The 14,104-nt window shown below is 55.3% G+C and overlaps 3 protein-coding genes across 3 annotated transcripts; 2 read left to right on the forward strand and 1 right to left on the reverse strand.

The window, feature by feature from the left end:
• Positions 1-455: 455 nt before the first annotated feature.
• W97_00197 (uncharacterized protein) lies at positions 456-4,497 on the forward strand (the record flags this gene model as incomplete). The annotated part of the gene is made up of 5 exons (XM_007778114.1): positions 456-1,678; positions 1,736-2,178; positions 2,229-3,127; positions 3,185-4,348; positions 4,417-4,497. 5 exons carry the CDS (start codon positions 456-458, stop codon positions 4,495-4,497), a joined length of 3,810 nt encoding a protein of 1,269 aa, XP_007776304.1.
• A 1,680-nt stretch (positions 4,498-6,177) lies between these two features.
• Positions 6,178-7,869, forward strand: W97_00198 (uncharacterized protein; the record flags this gene model as incomplete). The annotated part of the gene is made up of 4 exons (XM_007778115.1): positions 6,178-6,189; positions 6,329-6,456; positions 6,509-6,902; positions 6,964-7,869. 4 exons carry the CDS (start codon positions 6,178-6,180, stop codon positions 7,867-7,869), a joined length of 1,440 nt encoding a protein of 479 aa, XP_007776305.1.
• A 610-nt stretch (positions 7,870-8,479) lies between these two features.
• W97_00199 (uncharacterized protein) lies at positions 8,480-13,607 on the reverse strand (the record flags this gene model as incomplete). Its single annotated transcript, XM_007778116.1, has 8 exons — positions 8,480-8,746; positions 8,824-9,206; positions 9,277-9,383; positions 9,435-9,823; positions 9,872-10,220; positions 10,267-10,556; positions 10,606-13,142; positions 13,211-13,607. The coding sequence occupies 8 exons, from the start codon at positions 13,605-13,607 to the stop codon at positions 8,480-8,482; spliced, it is 4,719 nt and encodes a 1,572-aa protein (XP_007776306.1).
• Between the last annotated feature and the right edge of the window lie 497 nt (positions 13,608-14,104).

Raw genomic sequence — 14,104 nt, forward strand, 5'->3', positions numbered from 1 at the left:
GGGAAGAATGAACATCACCTTTTCTTACTTATGTACCTAAGTACCTGAGGTTACCGGACAATGAGTTTCGCGTAGTCCCGCACGTGACGCTGTTTGCTCCATGCGCGGTGACGGCATCGTGATCGCCCCTGATCGGGTGCGGCTGAGGCGCTTGTTCTTGGCTTGCGATCGGGCCAGCTCCGGGAACGCCATCTGGAATGGCAGCCAACAGATTCGCGGCGTCGAACACTCCAACTTCGCGCTACGTCGACAGCCAATTCTCACGGCCTCTGTCTGTCTTTCCCGGCTTCGCCAGCTTGAGTCCAGCAACATTCTATCGCTCCCTCGCATATCGACCGCAATCCCTTCACCGTCGGACTATGCTGCGACACTTCTAGACCCTGGACCGCGTCCTCAAGAAGAACCTCGAGAGCAAGGAGCGAGAGATTGCTCATAAGAGGCTAAAGGCCGGAGAAATGCGCAACGATGTTTACGAGACCTCGATCGCTAGCGTGGGTGATTCCGAGGAAGATGCTGCGCCTGATGGGTCCTCTGCTTCTTACCCGTCGATCGATGGCAGACGTACAGCATCTCCGGCCATGAGCGAGCGAAGCGCGAGCACCTTCTTCAGCAGGAACGATCCTATAGATGCCCTTCGCCGGCGACCGTCCTCGCTCAACCCCCTGGACAACTTCGGTCTTATAGAAGTGCTCGAGCTAGACTCGAAACCGACCCTGATATTCGACTTGACAGCGTCTAACAGTGCTGGCGTCTTGCAGCCTGCCTACTGTAACCCCGCCTTGCTGGCCTCTGGGGATCTCTTAGAGACGGTTACGGGGAAGAAAGATATCACGGTTCCCGGCGCATACTCGCTAAGGTCCTATTCGCGGTTCCGAAAGTGGATCCTAGAGAAGCAACTGGATTCCATAGAGGGCGCGACTGAGAGTTTTTCGTACAGTGGGATGCTTTGGGTCGAGACACTCTTCAGGGAGCGATGGAAAATAATTAGCGGCATAAGGAATGGACAAATACTTGAGACTGCGGACGGCTGCGAATCCCCTGTCCCGGAGCAGCTCCATATAGACAAGCACAGAACATCCGGGGCAGGGGTCAAAGATCAGACCACTCGGTATGAGCCAGCCGCAGTGACACACGCAGCCCCAACGTCGGCCAGCCGGCTGTTGGCCGCTGCTTCTGGGATGACTAGCGTCTCCTATCCCTTTCCGATGGGCGGGTTCGACATGACTGCGGAGAATCCACCGCCAGATTTGCCGCCGTTTTATCACCTCATCCGGGAATTCGATTGGGCTGCAACACCCGTGGGCGATATGCGAAACTGGTCTTCGCAGTTGCGGGTCATGTGTAACATTATCATGAGAGACCCCAACCCTGCCGTCATGTTCTGGACCGACCAATGCATTATGATCTACAACGAAGCATACGTGCCCGTCCTTGGAGATATGCACCCGGGCTGTTTGGGCACACCTGCTGACGTCGCTCTCGGCGAAATCTGGACCCATTTTATACCTATTATAGAAGCGAACAAACGCGGCGAAGCATACGAAGAGTTTGATCTTCCGCTCTTTCTTAACCGACACGGTTTTCTGGAAGAGACGTACTTCTCATTCAGGTTCGTGCCGGTACTAGACGACAGTGGTACTGTTGTCGGCCATTACGAACCGATCACTGAGACCACAAGGTATGCATCTCCTACACAGGATGATGGGCGATTGTACTGTGCTGACTTAGCCTGCAGGCAGAAAGTCTCGGAGCGGAGGCTCTCAACGCTTCTCAGCCTGAGCGAGCAAACGGCCAAGGCGCGCGATATGGATGCTTTCTGGATGCTACTGCTACGGACTCTAGAATCAAACGACAAGGATATCCCGTTTGCCCTGCTGTACTCTGTTGAGGATATTGATGATTCGAACGACGCTTCCTCGGTCTCAACACAAAGCTCAATCTCACCGAGGCAATGCATTCTCAAGGGAGCTATAGGAGTCCCGGACGACCATCCTGCTGCACCGGCACGCCTTGACCTTCAAGAGGGTTACAATGGCTTTTTGCCATACTTCAGGGTAGCGATGAAGTCGAAAAAGCCGACCGTGTTCCGCATTGATGATGGAACGATTCCTGATTACCTAACCAAAGACATCTCGTGGCGTGGTTTCGGCGACAAGTGTTCGTCTCTTGTAATCTCACGTGAGTCGCCTCAGCTCGGCAGTCCTGACAAGCCTCTAACAAATGAGTAGCCATCATGCCGACCACGAGTGAGAACATCTTGGGTTTCCTGATTCTAGGGCTCAATCCGCGGCGGCCGTTCGATGACGACTACCAACAATTCATCCAGGTAGGCAGCAGACTTTGTGCGACCACCATAGCTTCGGTCGTTTTGCTGCAAGAGGAGATGGAGAAAAGAGAGAAAATGTTGAACCGAGCTGCTCTCATCCAGGAGCAGCTAAATGAGCAATTGACGATTAGCCAGAAAGAATCAAGATTTCAGGAGCAACGCTTCCAACGCTTCGCCGAGCGTGCCGACGTGGCGATCTTCATTGCCGCAACAGACGGCACCTTCAAATATCGAAATCACAAGTGGTTCGACATCTTCAAGATCGCAAAAGACGAGCCGGATGTGAGAAAGGCCTGGACCGAACTGGTCTCCCCAGAGGATATGGCCTTCTGCGACAGGGTATTCGGCAGCTTAGTAATGGGGAAGACTGCAGTGTCTTTCGAACTGAGAATGAAGATGCTTTGGCAACCACCAATCATTCCGGAAGCCACCACATCGAAGCAAGAGCACCATGTATGGATCTTATGTTCGGCCTATCCAGAGCTGTCAGAAGACGGTGAAGTGATAGAGATCCTAGGCTGCGTGACTGATATAAGTCGTCAAAAGTGGGGCGAGGGAATGCAGAAGCAGCGGACGGAAGACGCGCTTGAGAGCAAGCGCCAGCTGGAGAACTTTATAGACACAACTTCACATGAGATGAGGAATCCGCTAAGCGCAGTCATTCAGTGTGCCGATGGTATCATCACCTCACATGGATCCATGATCGCTACAGATACGGATATCGAACAAGCATACCGCAATCTCCTGGAGACGTCCATAGACGCGGCCCAGACTATCCTCCAATGTTCCCAGCACATGAAGGTGAGGTTTTTTATTCTAGCGGACTGAAGACAAGATTGTTTGCTAACAAACCTGAAGCGCATCGTGGATGACGTGTTGACGATGTCAAAGCTGGACTCCGGCCTGTTGGTATTCACTCCAATCGACGCACGGCCGGAAGCCGTAGGTCGACATGCCGTCAAGATGTTCGAGGCGGAGGCGAGGGCAGCAGATGTTAAGATGCGGTTCGAAATCGAGGACTCTTACTATCAGCTCGGCATCGACTGCGTCTCGTTGGATCCTACCAGACTGTTGCAGATCCTCATCAACCTCATCACAAACGCAATCAAGTTTACGCGACTCGAGGCGAAGCGCTCCATCGTCGTCAGCATCGGCGCTTCCTTAACGGAACCTGACTTTAGCGCACAAGGTGTTCCTTACATCCGAACAGCGACTGCTGCAGTAGATCGCACGCTCATGGCTGACTGGGCAGCCGGGGAGAACGTGTACCTGCAGTACTCGGTCCAGGACACAGGGCGTGGCCTCAGCGCCAGTGAGAAGGAGTTACTCTTCGCACGCTTCTCACAAGCATCGCCACGGACTCACGTTCAGTACGGTGGAAGCGGCCTAGGCCTGTTTATATCACGCCGCTTGACTGAGATGCAAGGCGGAGCCATCGGATTTCTTTCCCAGGAAAGGGCTGGCAGCACGTTTGCCTTCTATGTGAGGGCCAGGCGCAAAATAGCATCGCCTGTCGAAGCTCGCCGCGGCTCCATCGTCCAGTCTGACTTCCAGCCCAGCGCGGGCGGCCAGGCGCCTGTAGCACCTCTGCTGAAGCGTATGGCTTCAGAGCATCCAGGGCTCTTGGCAAACTCCGGCCTTCCCGCAGCTAAGGAAGCTCGTCCTCTCCGCGAAGTACCTTCCACGTTGCACGTTCTTGTCGTAGAAGACAACCTTGTCAATCAGCGTGTCCTGGCAAAACAACTTCGAAACCTCGGCTGTGTGGTCAATGTAGCGAATCACGGTGGCGAGGCCCTGGACTTCCTCCGCAAGACGACACATTGGACCGCCTCAGGGGGAGGCAACGAGGTTCTTTCTCTCATTCTTATGGATTGGGAAATGCCTATCATGGATGGCCTAACGTGCGTGAGGATCATTCGTGGACTGCAGCAGGATGGAACCGTCAGTGGTCACGTCCCTGTCATAGCAGTTACAGCGAATGTTCGTGAACAACAAATCTCTGCTGCTATGGATGCGGGAATGGTGAGTTGTACCTGGCCGCCCACGAGCCGCTGTGCTTGAAGGAGTAAGAATGCTGACCATCACTCCAGGATGACGTCGTCTCGAAACCTTTCCGCGTCCCTGACCTGCTGGTCAGGATGAGGAACCTCATCAGCAATCTGCCGCCGTGATGTTAGGCAATCTCGGTTCAGCAATGAAAACTCCTCGCCCCTGGTATGCCTGCGCAGCCCGCTCACACGCTGCTACGCGTTCGCACAGCTTTCCAGGGGACAGAAACAATGGGGCAGCAGCCCCTATACTTACGCCGAGCAACTGTTCTGATGCTTGACTTCAGTGGCTACTCCGCCCCGAGCGGACTGCGGATTTCCGCCGAACTCGGTGCAGCCGAACGGTCTTACCACAATTCGGTTAGTCTCAATTCAACGCATGGGCAAATTGCGGGCACCCCTTTGCTGACCATAATAGTCTAAGTGTGACTCTACAGCCATGTTTCGGCCCGGACCACCTTGCCGTTCTGTCCAACGGCTTATGTTACGCCGCTCGACGCCACTTCAAGCAACGATACCCAAACGGCAGTCCATTGCGTCCCCGTGAGGACAATTGTTCCATGCAGGGCGCGAATACTTTGGAACCAGATTACAGCATGGTAAAGATGGTCTCGCTTCGCTCCACAATGGCCAGAGAGCCAAATATGGGACCTAGACGCTGGCATGCATCTCATTACCGCTTCTCCTAGGACTTGCGCGCTACAAGCTTTAAAGGACAGACATAGATAGACGAGAACGAGACCGCTCGTGGCTGAGCGCGTAGACCACGTAAACGAGTCGTTGGTAGGATTTATGGATATACTCCAGATCACACATGTACTCTTGGGCCATTTCAAGATCCGGCTCTAACAAATGCAATTGGTTGATCTTGATTCACAAGTCCAGCATCCGGGTTGTCCGCTAGAACAGGACAGCGTCTACTGATTAGTTCCACCGGCTTCCGGGTTCTGATGCTCTACAGTGCGGCTTAAACTGCGTTGCAGCTTATCTGCTAGGTGATCCTCTGGTTCTCCCAGCGCTATGGAATGGAATGCGGCTCTGCGGCTTCACGAGGCCGGATGCGCATGCTGATCGGCGCTGATCGGCTTAGCGTGCACTCCCCGGCCGTGGCATGTGTGCGCGTCTACGAGTACGGAGTTATTGATTGCGCAATGCATGCGCGGAGTTGTAACCAGCAGAAGTTTTGGCAGGCCTCGTTGCTGGCTACAGAAGGCCCTACCTACCTAACTCACTCCATCAACTGGAAGACCCGCACCATGTCAGCACAAAAGGCCGCGGCCGCCGAGCGCCGCCGAGCTCTCGTTTCATGCCGTTTCACGCAGTTTCATGCAGATGAAGGACATGCCAAGCGCTGCAATCTCCCACTAACAAGCTCCCGGCGCATCGTGACGAGCACACCCTCACTTTCTTAAGACGAGCCATCGCCGCCGCGCCCTCTTGGCTGGCCGACCCGGTTTCTGTCCTTCGTTCGCGCCTTCGCTTCTTGTGCATGTTGTTTGTTGAGGTTGTTGCTGGCACCTTCCCTAGGACCTCTGGTCGCTTCGCGCTCGCTCGCTGCAACATTCTTTGGGACATTCCGCGGATACAAAAAACTTACAAACGCATCATCTCGACTCTCGGCGCACTTTACGGAACAGCATCGAGCCCAACCACGCGGAGTGAAATTGGATATAGGCAGAATGGTTCTGGTCAGTTACAAGAACTTTCCTTCTTCTACTGGTGCTGGCGGGGCCTTGATCACATGCTTGACAGCTGTCAGAGCTGTCAACCACAGTTGTACGAAGTCTACGAGAGGACAACCCTATGTCCTTTCTTGTGAGCTGCCGCCGACATCATACAAGAGTCAATTTTGGCCCCGGAATCTGCTCCAACTTACTGCACCTGTCGAGGCTCAGCTCTCTTCCGCACCTTTACCCGCGCCGGCTTATGGGGAACCTAAGCTAATGTCTTACAGCTACGAACCGCTACCGCGTTGCTCGCATCTTGTGCAGCAGTCGTCTCCGCCGTGAACCCAATCGAAGTCCGCTCTCAGAATTTCGTCGATGCGAGAACCAATGAACGGCTCATGATCATTGGTGTCGAGTAAGATTCGCGGTTGCTATCCTCCAAGCACACCGTGCTGATTCCAATACAGCTATCAACCCGGTGGACAGGGCGGCTACAAGCCCCAGGAAGGACAAGATGCACTCACCAACGGAACAGTCTGCCTGCGCGACGCTGCACTCATGCAGCGGCTTGGTGTCAATACCATCCGGGTGTATAACGTTGACCCCACACTCAGCCACGACGAATGCGCAAGCATCTTCAATGCAGTCGGCATATACATGATTATCGACGTCAACTCTCCGTTCGGCGGCGAGAGCCTCGATCGCTCCAACCCGAGCGGATCCTACACGCTGGGCTACCTTGAGAGGACGTTCCGCGTGGTGGAGAACTTCAAGAACTACCCGAACACTCTCGGCTTCTTCTCTGCGAATGAGGTCATGAACGACGTTGGAACTTCGTCAGACAACCCGCCATACATCAGGGTAGGTTTCCCAGGCCGATCATGCATTGTACAGAGACATCCAGCTGAGACTTTGACAACAGGCCATCCAGCGCGACCTCAAGCGCTACATCGCCGCGCACGCCGACCGCACCATCCCCGTCGGCTACTCCGCGGCCGATGTGCGCGAGATCCTCGCCGATCAATGGAACTACTTCCAATGCGCCATCTCAGGCGAACGCGCCGACTCGCGCTCCGACTTCTTCGGCTTGAACTCCTACTCCTGGTGCGGCGGCGACGCGACCTTCCAGACCGCGGGCTACAACGTGCTGGTCGAGCTCTTCGGCAACACGACCGTCCCCGTCTTCTTCTCCGAATACGGCTGCAACGAAGTCCAACCGCGCGTCTTCGAGGAAGTGCAAGCGCTGTACGGCCCCGAGATGAGCGTCATGAGCGGCGGGCTCGTGTACGAGTACAGCCAGGAGGAGTCCGACTACGGACTCGTGGTCGTCAACGCAGACGGCACGATCCGCCTGCGCCAGGACTTTGGAAACCTGCAGGACCAGCTCAACAGGATCAACATTACGCTCGCGCAGGCGGCGAACAGCACCGCGACTGCCCTGACCCCGCCCGTCTGCGACGAGAGCCTCATCACCTTCCCCCAGTTCAGCAAGAGCTTCGACATCCCCGACGCACCCGAGGGGCTTGACGACGTCATCAGCAACGGCGTCCGCGACGCGGTGCAGGGCAGCATCGTCGACGTGACGGCCCGACGGGTCCCGATGGCCGTCCTCGACGTCAATGGCGCGAGCATCGACGGCCTCGAGATCGTGCCGGTGCCGCAGGGCGAGTCGAACACGCCGAGCGGGGAGAACACGGGCGGGGATGCGTCTGGGACCGCGACGGAGGCCGCGCCCAGTGCGACTAGCTCGGCTGCGGCGGTGGAGAACGGCGTGAGGGCTGGGTTCTTGGGGGTTGCGCTGGGGCTTGCGGCGGCGGTCGTGGTATGAAGGGGTGGTTTGGGGTATGGTCTGTGGGTGCCTTGGGGGTTTTTGGGGCCACATTTCCTACCCTGTGTGAGTTTCGTGTTCTGTTGTGAGCAGCTCTTACGGCGGTGAGCATGATTAGCGGCATGGCGGGTTTTCCGTGCCGGGTTAGAGTAATTAGATGTCTGAATAGAAGAGTATGGTTACTGTTGCAGGACAGTAGACTATGTCGCATAAGGGTCCTTCAAATGCCGTGGTGCTTTGCCGTGTGAGCTGTCTTGAGTCTACATAAGACGCGTGCAGTAGAGAAGTCAGAAACTGTTCTGAGCGCGGGTGTGTAGAAGTGCAGTAAACCCCCCCAACTCTTCGACTTCAATTTGCTGTCTTCTAATCGCCTGGGATAGGCCGTACTAATCACCTTGATGTTTTACTGAGCTCGGTTGAGAGGGGGAGAAGACTTGATTAGACCACTGTAATGGTATGATAATACTCCATCGGGGTGCCCGAGCCAACGGAGTCGCATACGCCATCCCAATCCTCAGACACCATGGGGTAAAACTGTAACACGACAGCAATGTCCTTTCCATGCACACCTCCCAAAGCTGCGACGAATAACCACACGCGTTCTTGGCGCTCAAGCCTGACTCCTGACCTCGCTTGCCTCCGGCGCGGGCGATCTCGCCTCAGCAGGTCTCTCCGCCATCTTCACCGCACCGGGCGGCGGCTTTTTCGCTTCCTCCGGGAACAGCTCCTCAAACAAGTTCGGCAAGAATCTATTAAGCCGCTTCCACGTCTCGTTCCACAACTCCGCCTGCTCCGGATCCTGGTCGGGCGGGACCAGATATCCACCGCTCGACATGACGAGCAGGATGTTCTTGAGGCTCTCGGGGACGGCTTCCTCCTGCAGTCGGACGTCAGCAAGCTAACCCCCCCACACACAGGAAGTTAGGAGCAAAGAAGGGAGAGGAAGGAACTCACCAGCGTATCCCCCTGCCCACTCCACATAAACCTCTCCAGCACCTCCAAAATCCTCCCCCACAGCCCCAGCATCCCCTCCCACTCCACGAGCAGCACCAGATAGTGCAAAAAGATCCTACACAGCAGCGTCGCGGCCCTGACCCTCGTCTCGCCCATCCCGGCCGGGTCGGTGGCATAGATCTCCGGCTTCAGCAGCTCGTTGATCAGCGGGAAGAGCACCTCGCTGAAAATCGCCGTCCACTCTTTGTGCTCGGACGAGGCGAGGTGCTCGGACAGCAGGGCGCGCTGCAGAGAGGTGAAGGCTTGGTGCCGGATTTCGCGGCACGGGTTTAGGCATTGGGTCGTTAGGGCGCGGAAGATGGGGGACCAGTAGGCTGTCCATGCTGCGGGGGTTGTTAGTATGGCTGGTTTGCGGGCTGTGGTGGGATGAGGGGGAGGCGCTGGATTTGATACCTTTGTGTGTCTCGAGCTGGGACTGCTCGATGAAGTTGGGGACGCGGGTGGTCATGTGGTGGACTAGTATCATTGCTTTGGAGCCTCGGAGCACCTTTTCGTTGGTTCTGTGCACTGTGAGCCCGGATATACAACACAGCGGAAGATGTGAAGCTTACTGAGGTGCCTTCGGCTTAGCTTGTCTGCCCCTTCGAGCCGCCGGGTCCTGTCGCTGCTCTTCCGTAGCCCCCACACTCCCAGCAGTGGCGAACTCGTTGAGCAAGGCTATCGCCGCCTCATAGTTGTCCGCCGTAATGCCCGGGCGCGGTGAGGTGATAAGCTCTTCTACAATTCGGAATACATCCGCAGAAGCCTCTGTGACCGGGAGTAAAGCGTGTAAGAGCGACCAGAAGTCGGGAGAGTTGGCCATCTCATTCCGCAGGCCAGACGGGCCGTTGATGCAGTCGGATAAGCCCTTGAGTAGCAGGGGTGCACACTGCTTGATCAGATCCTGGTCGAACTTTGAGAACGTGTGCAAGACGACTGGCGCGCGCACGAAGTCATAATCCTGCCCCAGGTAAGCCATGTATCCCTCATGTTGATATGCTTCACTTACGTTGCTAGCGAGCAGGAGCCGAAGCAGGTAATAGGCAGCTCGACTAATAATCACGCTGTGCACGTGCGCAGAATCCCTTATCACGGTCTGCAACGCATCTGCAACCTCTTTCCCGAGGGCTTCAACCGTCTCTGCATCTCTCAACGCTAGCACAGTAGCCAGCTCCAAAACGAACGCAACGCTCGGTTCATACACTGGTCCATTCGGCCTCGCTTTGGTGCCGTTCGGTCTTCGGGGGCTTGGTGCTGGTAGATCGGGCTTCACGACGATGACTCTCGGCGAGGAGACCTCAGGTATTTGGGAAAGGAGAGAGGAGAGCAAGGACTTCAGAGAATCGATTGGCATTCGGCTACGTGTATCAGCAGACTTCTTCGACAGTGCATGTGAGGACATACCTGATATTGGAGAATACTTCCTCAATCGCGCAACTGTTGATAGAATCTACAGTGCATAAGGTGTACTCGATCTCTTGATCTGACGGTTCAGGCGGTTCGTCGTTCGCGAAGCTGGAGACGTAGGAAGTGAAGGCGGAGAAGAGGCCTGCTTCGCTTGGGTTTTCGCCTCGGTCTATGATCTGTGCGGGGCTCTGGAGTGGGACAGGAGGGAGATCTATTGATTTCGAGATGGAAGGGAAGGATGGTGGTATTAGCGAGTTTATGAAGAGGTTCAACAGTATCCGAACAATCTGAGTTAGGTCAGCTTGTGTTAATGTCAGGACCAAAGAAGTCACTCACGTAGGCCCATCCACCACGGACTGCAGCTTCGTTCCCATTGAGCACGCGGAACAGCACCAGTGTAGCCAGCTGCGCCCTGTCATCCCGGCCAAATCTGACAGCGGTCTCGCTGACCATCACACTCTTCTTCTCTACCTGGACTTCCGTATTGAGCGAAGTGCTAGGCGGCACCTCAGGCGCGAGTGTAGATATATTACTGAGGCAGTAGACGATGCGATCCATGGCCTCGGTGATACCGTATCTGGAAGCAATTTGCGCACACTGTTGAAAGCCGGCTAGGACCCGGGTAAACACTGCATCGTCAGACGCTGACATGAACACGTACGATAGTGTCGCGACAATTGGCTTCCACGTCGCTGCAAACATATCCGCATCGAAGACATTTGTGTTGCAGATGACGAGGTCGGAGTCCGACTGTACTTTGACGAGGAGCTCCTTCCACGCAATGTCGTAGGCGTGCCTGGTATCATGCTCTTCGGGTAAGATGATCTCATGCGTCTTGATAGAGTTGAAGATGTTCTGTAGGTACTCGGGGTCGAAGTCCTTGCCGCCATTGACGCCCCGCAGGTTTCGGGAGAAGTCTTCGATTGTCATACGCTTCTGCGCCTTGAGATTCGGGTTGTGTTGATCGGTGTTGAGCATTATGATTGCATAAGTTAAGACGAATACGGCGTCCTTGTCCACGACTTCCTCGGATGTAGAGCTGGCGCAGTACTTTGCGGCGAACTCGGTCACGATCCGCTCGATTAACTGTGACTCGCCAGGCAATCTGAAGGAGTTCAAGAGTTGCCGCAAGGCCTCATCTACACGCTGTCCGGTGAAATTGAAGAGGTTCATGAAGGCGCTCAGAATGGCGTCGTTCTCCTTCTTAGACAAGAATTCTCCGAGAACCTTCTTGTCAATCCTCGTAGTGCCCTTGACGAACTCCGCGATGGCTTTCGGATCATCTGGGTCGCTGATGATACCTTGTGAGACCAAAAACGCTATTCCACCCTTCGGCTTCTCATTGAACTTTGCCGTCCCTCGGATAATAGTCTCTTTGCGAGCTCGCTGCTGCCTCAGCCCCTCCACATCGGGATAACCTTCCGTTACCGGCGCGTCATCTAGCCGGTCGGCAACGAACTGCACGTAGCCTAGGAGAGCGTCTAAACAGAGCGGAGGTACGTTCGTTGTACTCCACGTAGCGGAATCAGGGAAGGCGTTGCGTGAGAGAAGTCCTACCATATCGGAGCAAAGATCGGCTCGGTCAATCTCACAGTCGTAGTTGACGAACAGCTCAACCATATACGAGGTTATCCGGACAAGAGCGCCAACGCTTTCAACCATTGCCTCTCGGGCATCTGGTCTCCTCATGCCACCCTCTAGTCCCAGCCGCTGCCGGTCCTTCACTGGCACAGGTGTTGATCTGCCGCTGCTCGCCTGCGAGGGCGCTGGCTTGACTAGACTTGGTGACTGAGGAACGCCCTCGTATAACGCCGGTTCGATCCCAGGTTCTTGTGGTATCTCTACACGTGGAAACAGACAAGTGATGATGTACGATAGGAAAAGCTCTTGCTGCAGCTTCAGTACCCCTCGGCAGGTGGCCAAAAGGGTGTAAGCCACACGTAACGACTCGTTCAAGACAGCCATATTGTCTGAGCGGGTCAGCTGGAACAGGTGCCTACACAACGTGTCCTTCGCAAGGTCTGCCAGAGTAGGGTGGTTCGCTATCGATGGCCCGGCTACCTCGAGCGCTACATCCACGATTCGAAGAGCCATGATCCTCATCGTATCGTTGTGTTGCCGATCATGCGGATCTAGGAGATCTACCAAAACTCTAAAGAGCTCCTTAATGGACGGTAGCGAGTAAGGTTTGATTGGCGCTAGTTCTGTAGAGTCTGCAGTGGTAGGGAGGTCGACATGACTGTTGTTGGGGTTCATGGTGATATTGCCCTCGCTCCCATCGTGACTCTTCTCGAAACTGCTCGAACCCCGCCCTTCGTCAGGCCTGTTCGCTGGAGGACTAAGCGTGTTTCCATTGACTGAAGGCTCCATCTTCACGGCGTCCATGTCATTCTTGGTGCTCTCTTCTAGAGCCCCGGGCTCCTCGCCTGCTTCTATTTCTAGATGCTTTAACCGCTCGAAAATGACCTGGCACATGTTGACCATAGCTACCTCGGCGGATCGCCTTAGCAGCTCGGAGAGCCTGACTTGGCAGCACATGCTCAGGCCTGTTTCCATCATCTCGCATATTGCCTCGTCTCCCAATATATCCCCTCCCGGTCCGGATATCATGCTCTCCATGAGCTTCAGTATTCTTAGAAGGACTATCTCGTCGGTGGCCGAGTCGCTGGCTTCGAAGCGGCAGTGCGTGATTGCTGAAGACAGGAGCTGCATGGCTACAGACAATCGAGGGGAGTCAGGGCCAACGATGTTGTAGGACAGAAACTTTGTGATGGCAATGAGCGCAAGGGAGGTAATAGGTGCCGAAGTCGAGGATGAGCGTATGACTTGGAGGAACGGATGGAGTAGCGCGGGCGTGTCAAACTTTCGAATATCTAGTTGGAGCTTAGCACTTTCGGATACCTTCTTCTGCGCCTAGACACCCTCTGCTGGCAGGAGTTACCTTCGCAGCCCTTGAGATCATTCCGCAAACGCGCAAACGCAGCCATGAGAGGGTTGTCCTGCATGCTCTTGCCCTTCTTGCCTCTAAGGCCCCATCTGCTAGCCAGCGCATCCTGCTCCTGGCCCGGGGATGGGCTTCCTGTAGATTCTCTGTTGCCCTTCTCGCGTCTTTGTGTAGGCGGGGACCTAGTCGTACCCCCACCGAGTATAGCTGCTACCGAGGAGTGCGCCCATCGCGCATGCTTGCGCATGGCAGAGGTGACCGTGATGCATTCTGTAACGACGAGTGCTACGGGGTCGACGGCGGCGGAGACGGCGGTGCGGCGAGGATAGGGCCCCGACAGGCTTCGTGCCTCATGCTGGGCTACTGGTATCGTCTCTGCTGTATCATAGCTCATGGTGGGAGCTGTCTAACTCCGCCGTTGTCGCCAGAGCGCTCCGCGATCAGATGTAAGGTCCCGTAAGCTTTTTATGAATTCAATTCGCGCGGTCCAGGTGTTTCATGTTTTGGAGGATTCGGAGAGAGTCTTCAGGGAGCTTGAACAGGCAGCAATTGCACGCAGCGCGAGACCGACCCTGAAGCTGCTAATGAAGGTGGCCTTACCGTCTCCAATCAGTCTTGGCGGTCGTCGAGATGTCAAAGCCGAGGCGGGCGAATGAAACACCTCTCCTTTCTTGAGTAGTGCCAAAACCACTGATAGTCACAAATCACAGTATAAAGCTGGCGAAAGACCCATCATGGTTCGAGTATGTTTGTATGATAGTACAGCACCACCAAGCGCGCCATTTCCCGCGGCGCTCGAGAGAGCCGTAGATCTATATGTACATATCCTCACAACCCCTGACTCCGCCGACTTTTCGAGTCGCATATCTAAAGTGAGGCAATATGCATACG

This window comes from Coniosporium apollinis (genome assembly GCF_000281105.1).
Source record: "Coniosporium apollinis CBS 100218 chromosome Unknown supercont1.1, whole genome shotgun sequence".
Taxonomy (NCBI): Eukaryota; Fungi; Ascomycota; class Dothideomycetes; genus Coniosporium; species Coniosporium apollinis.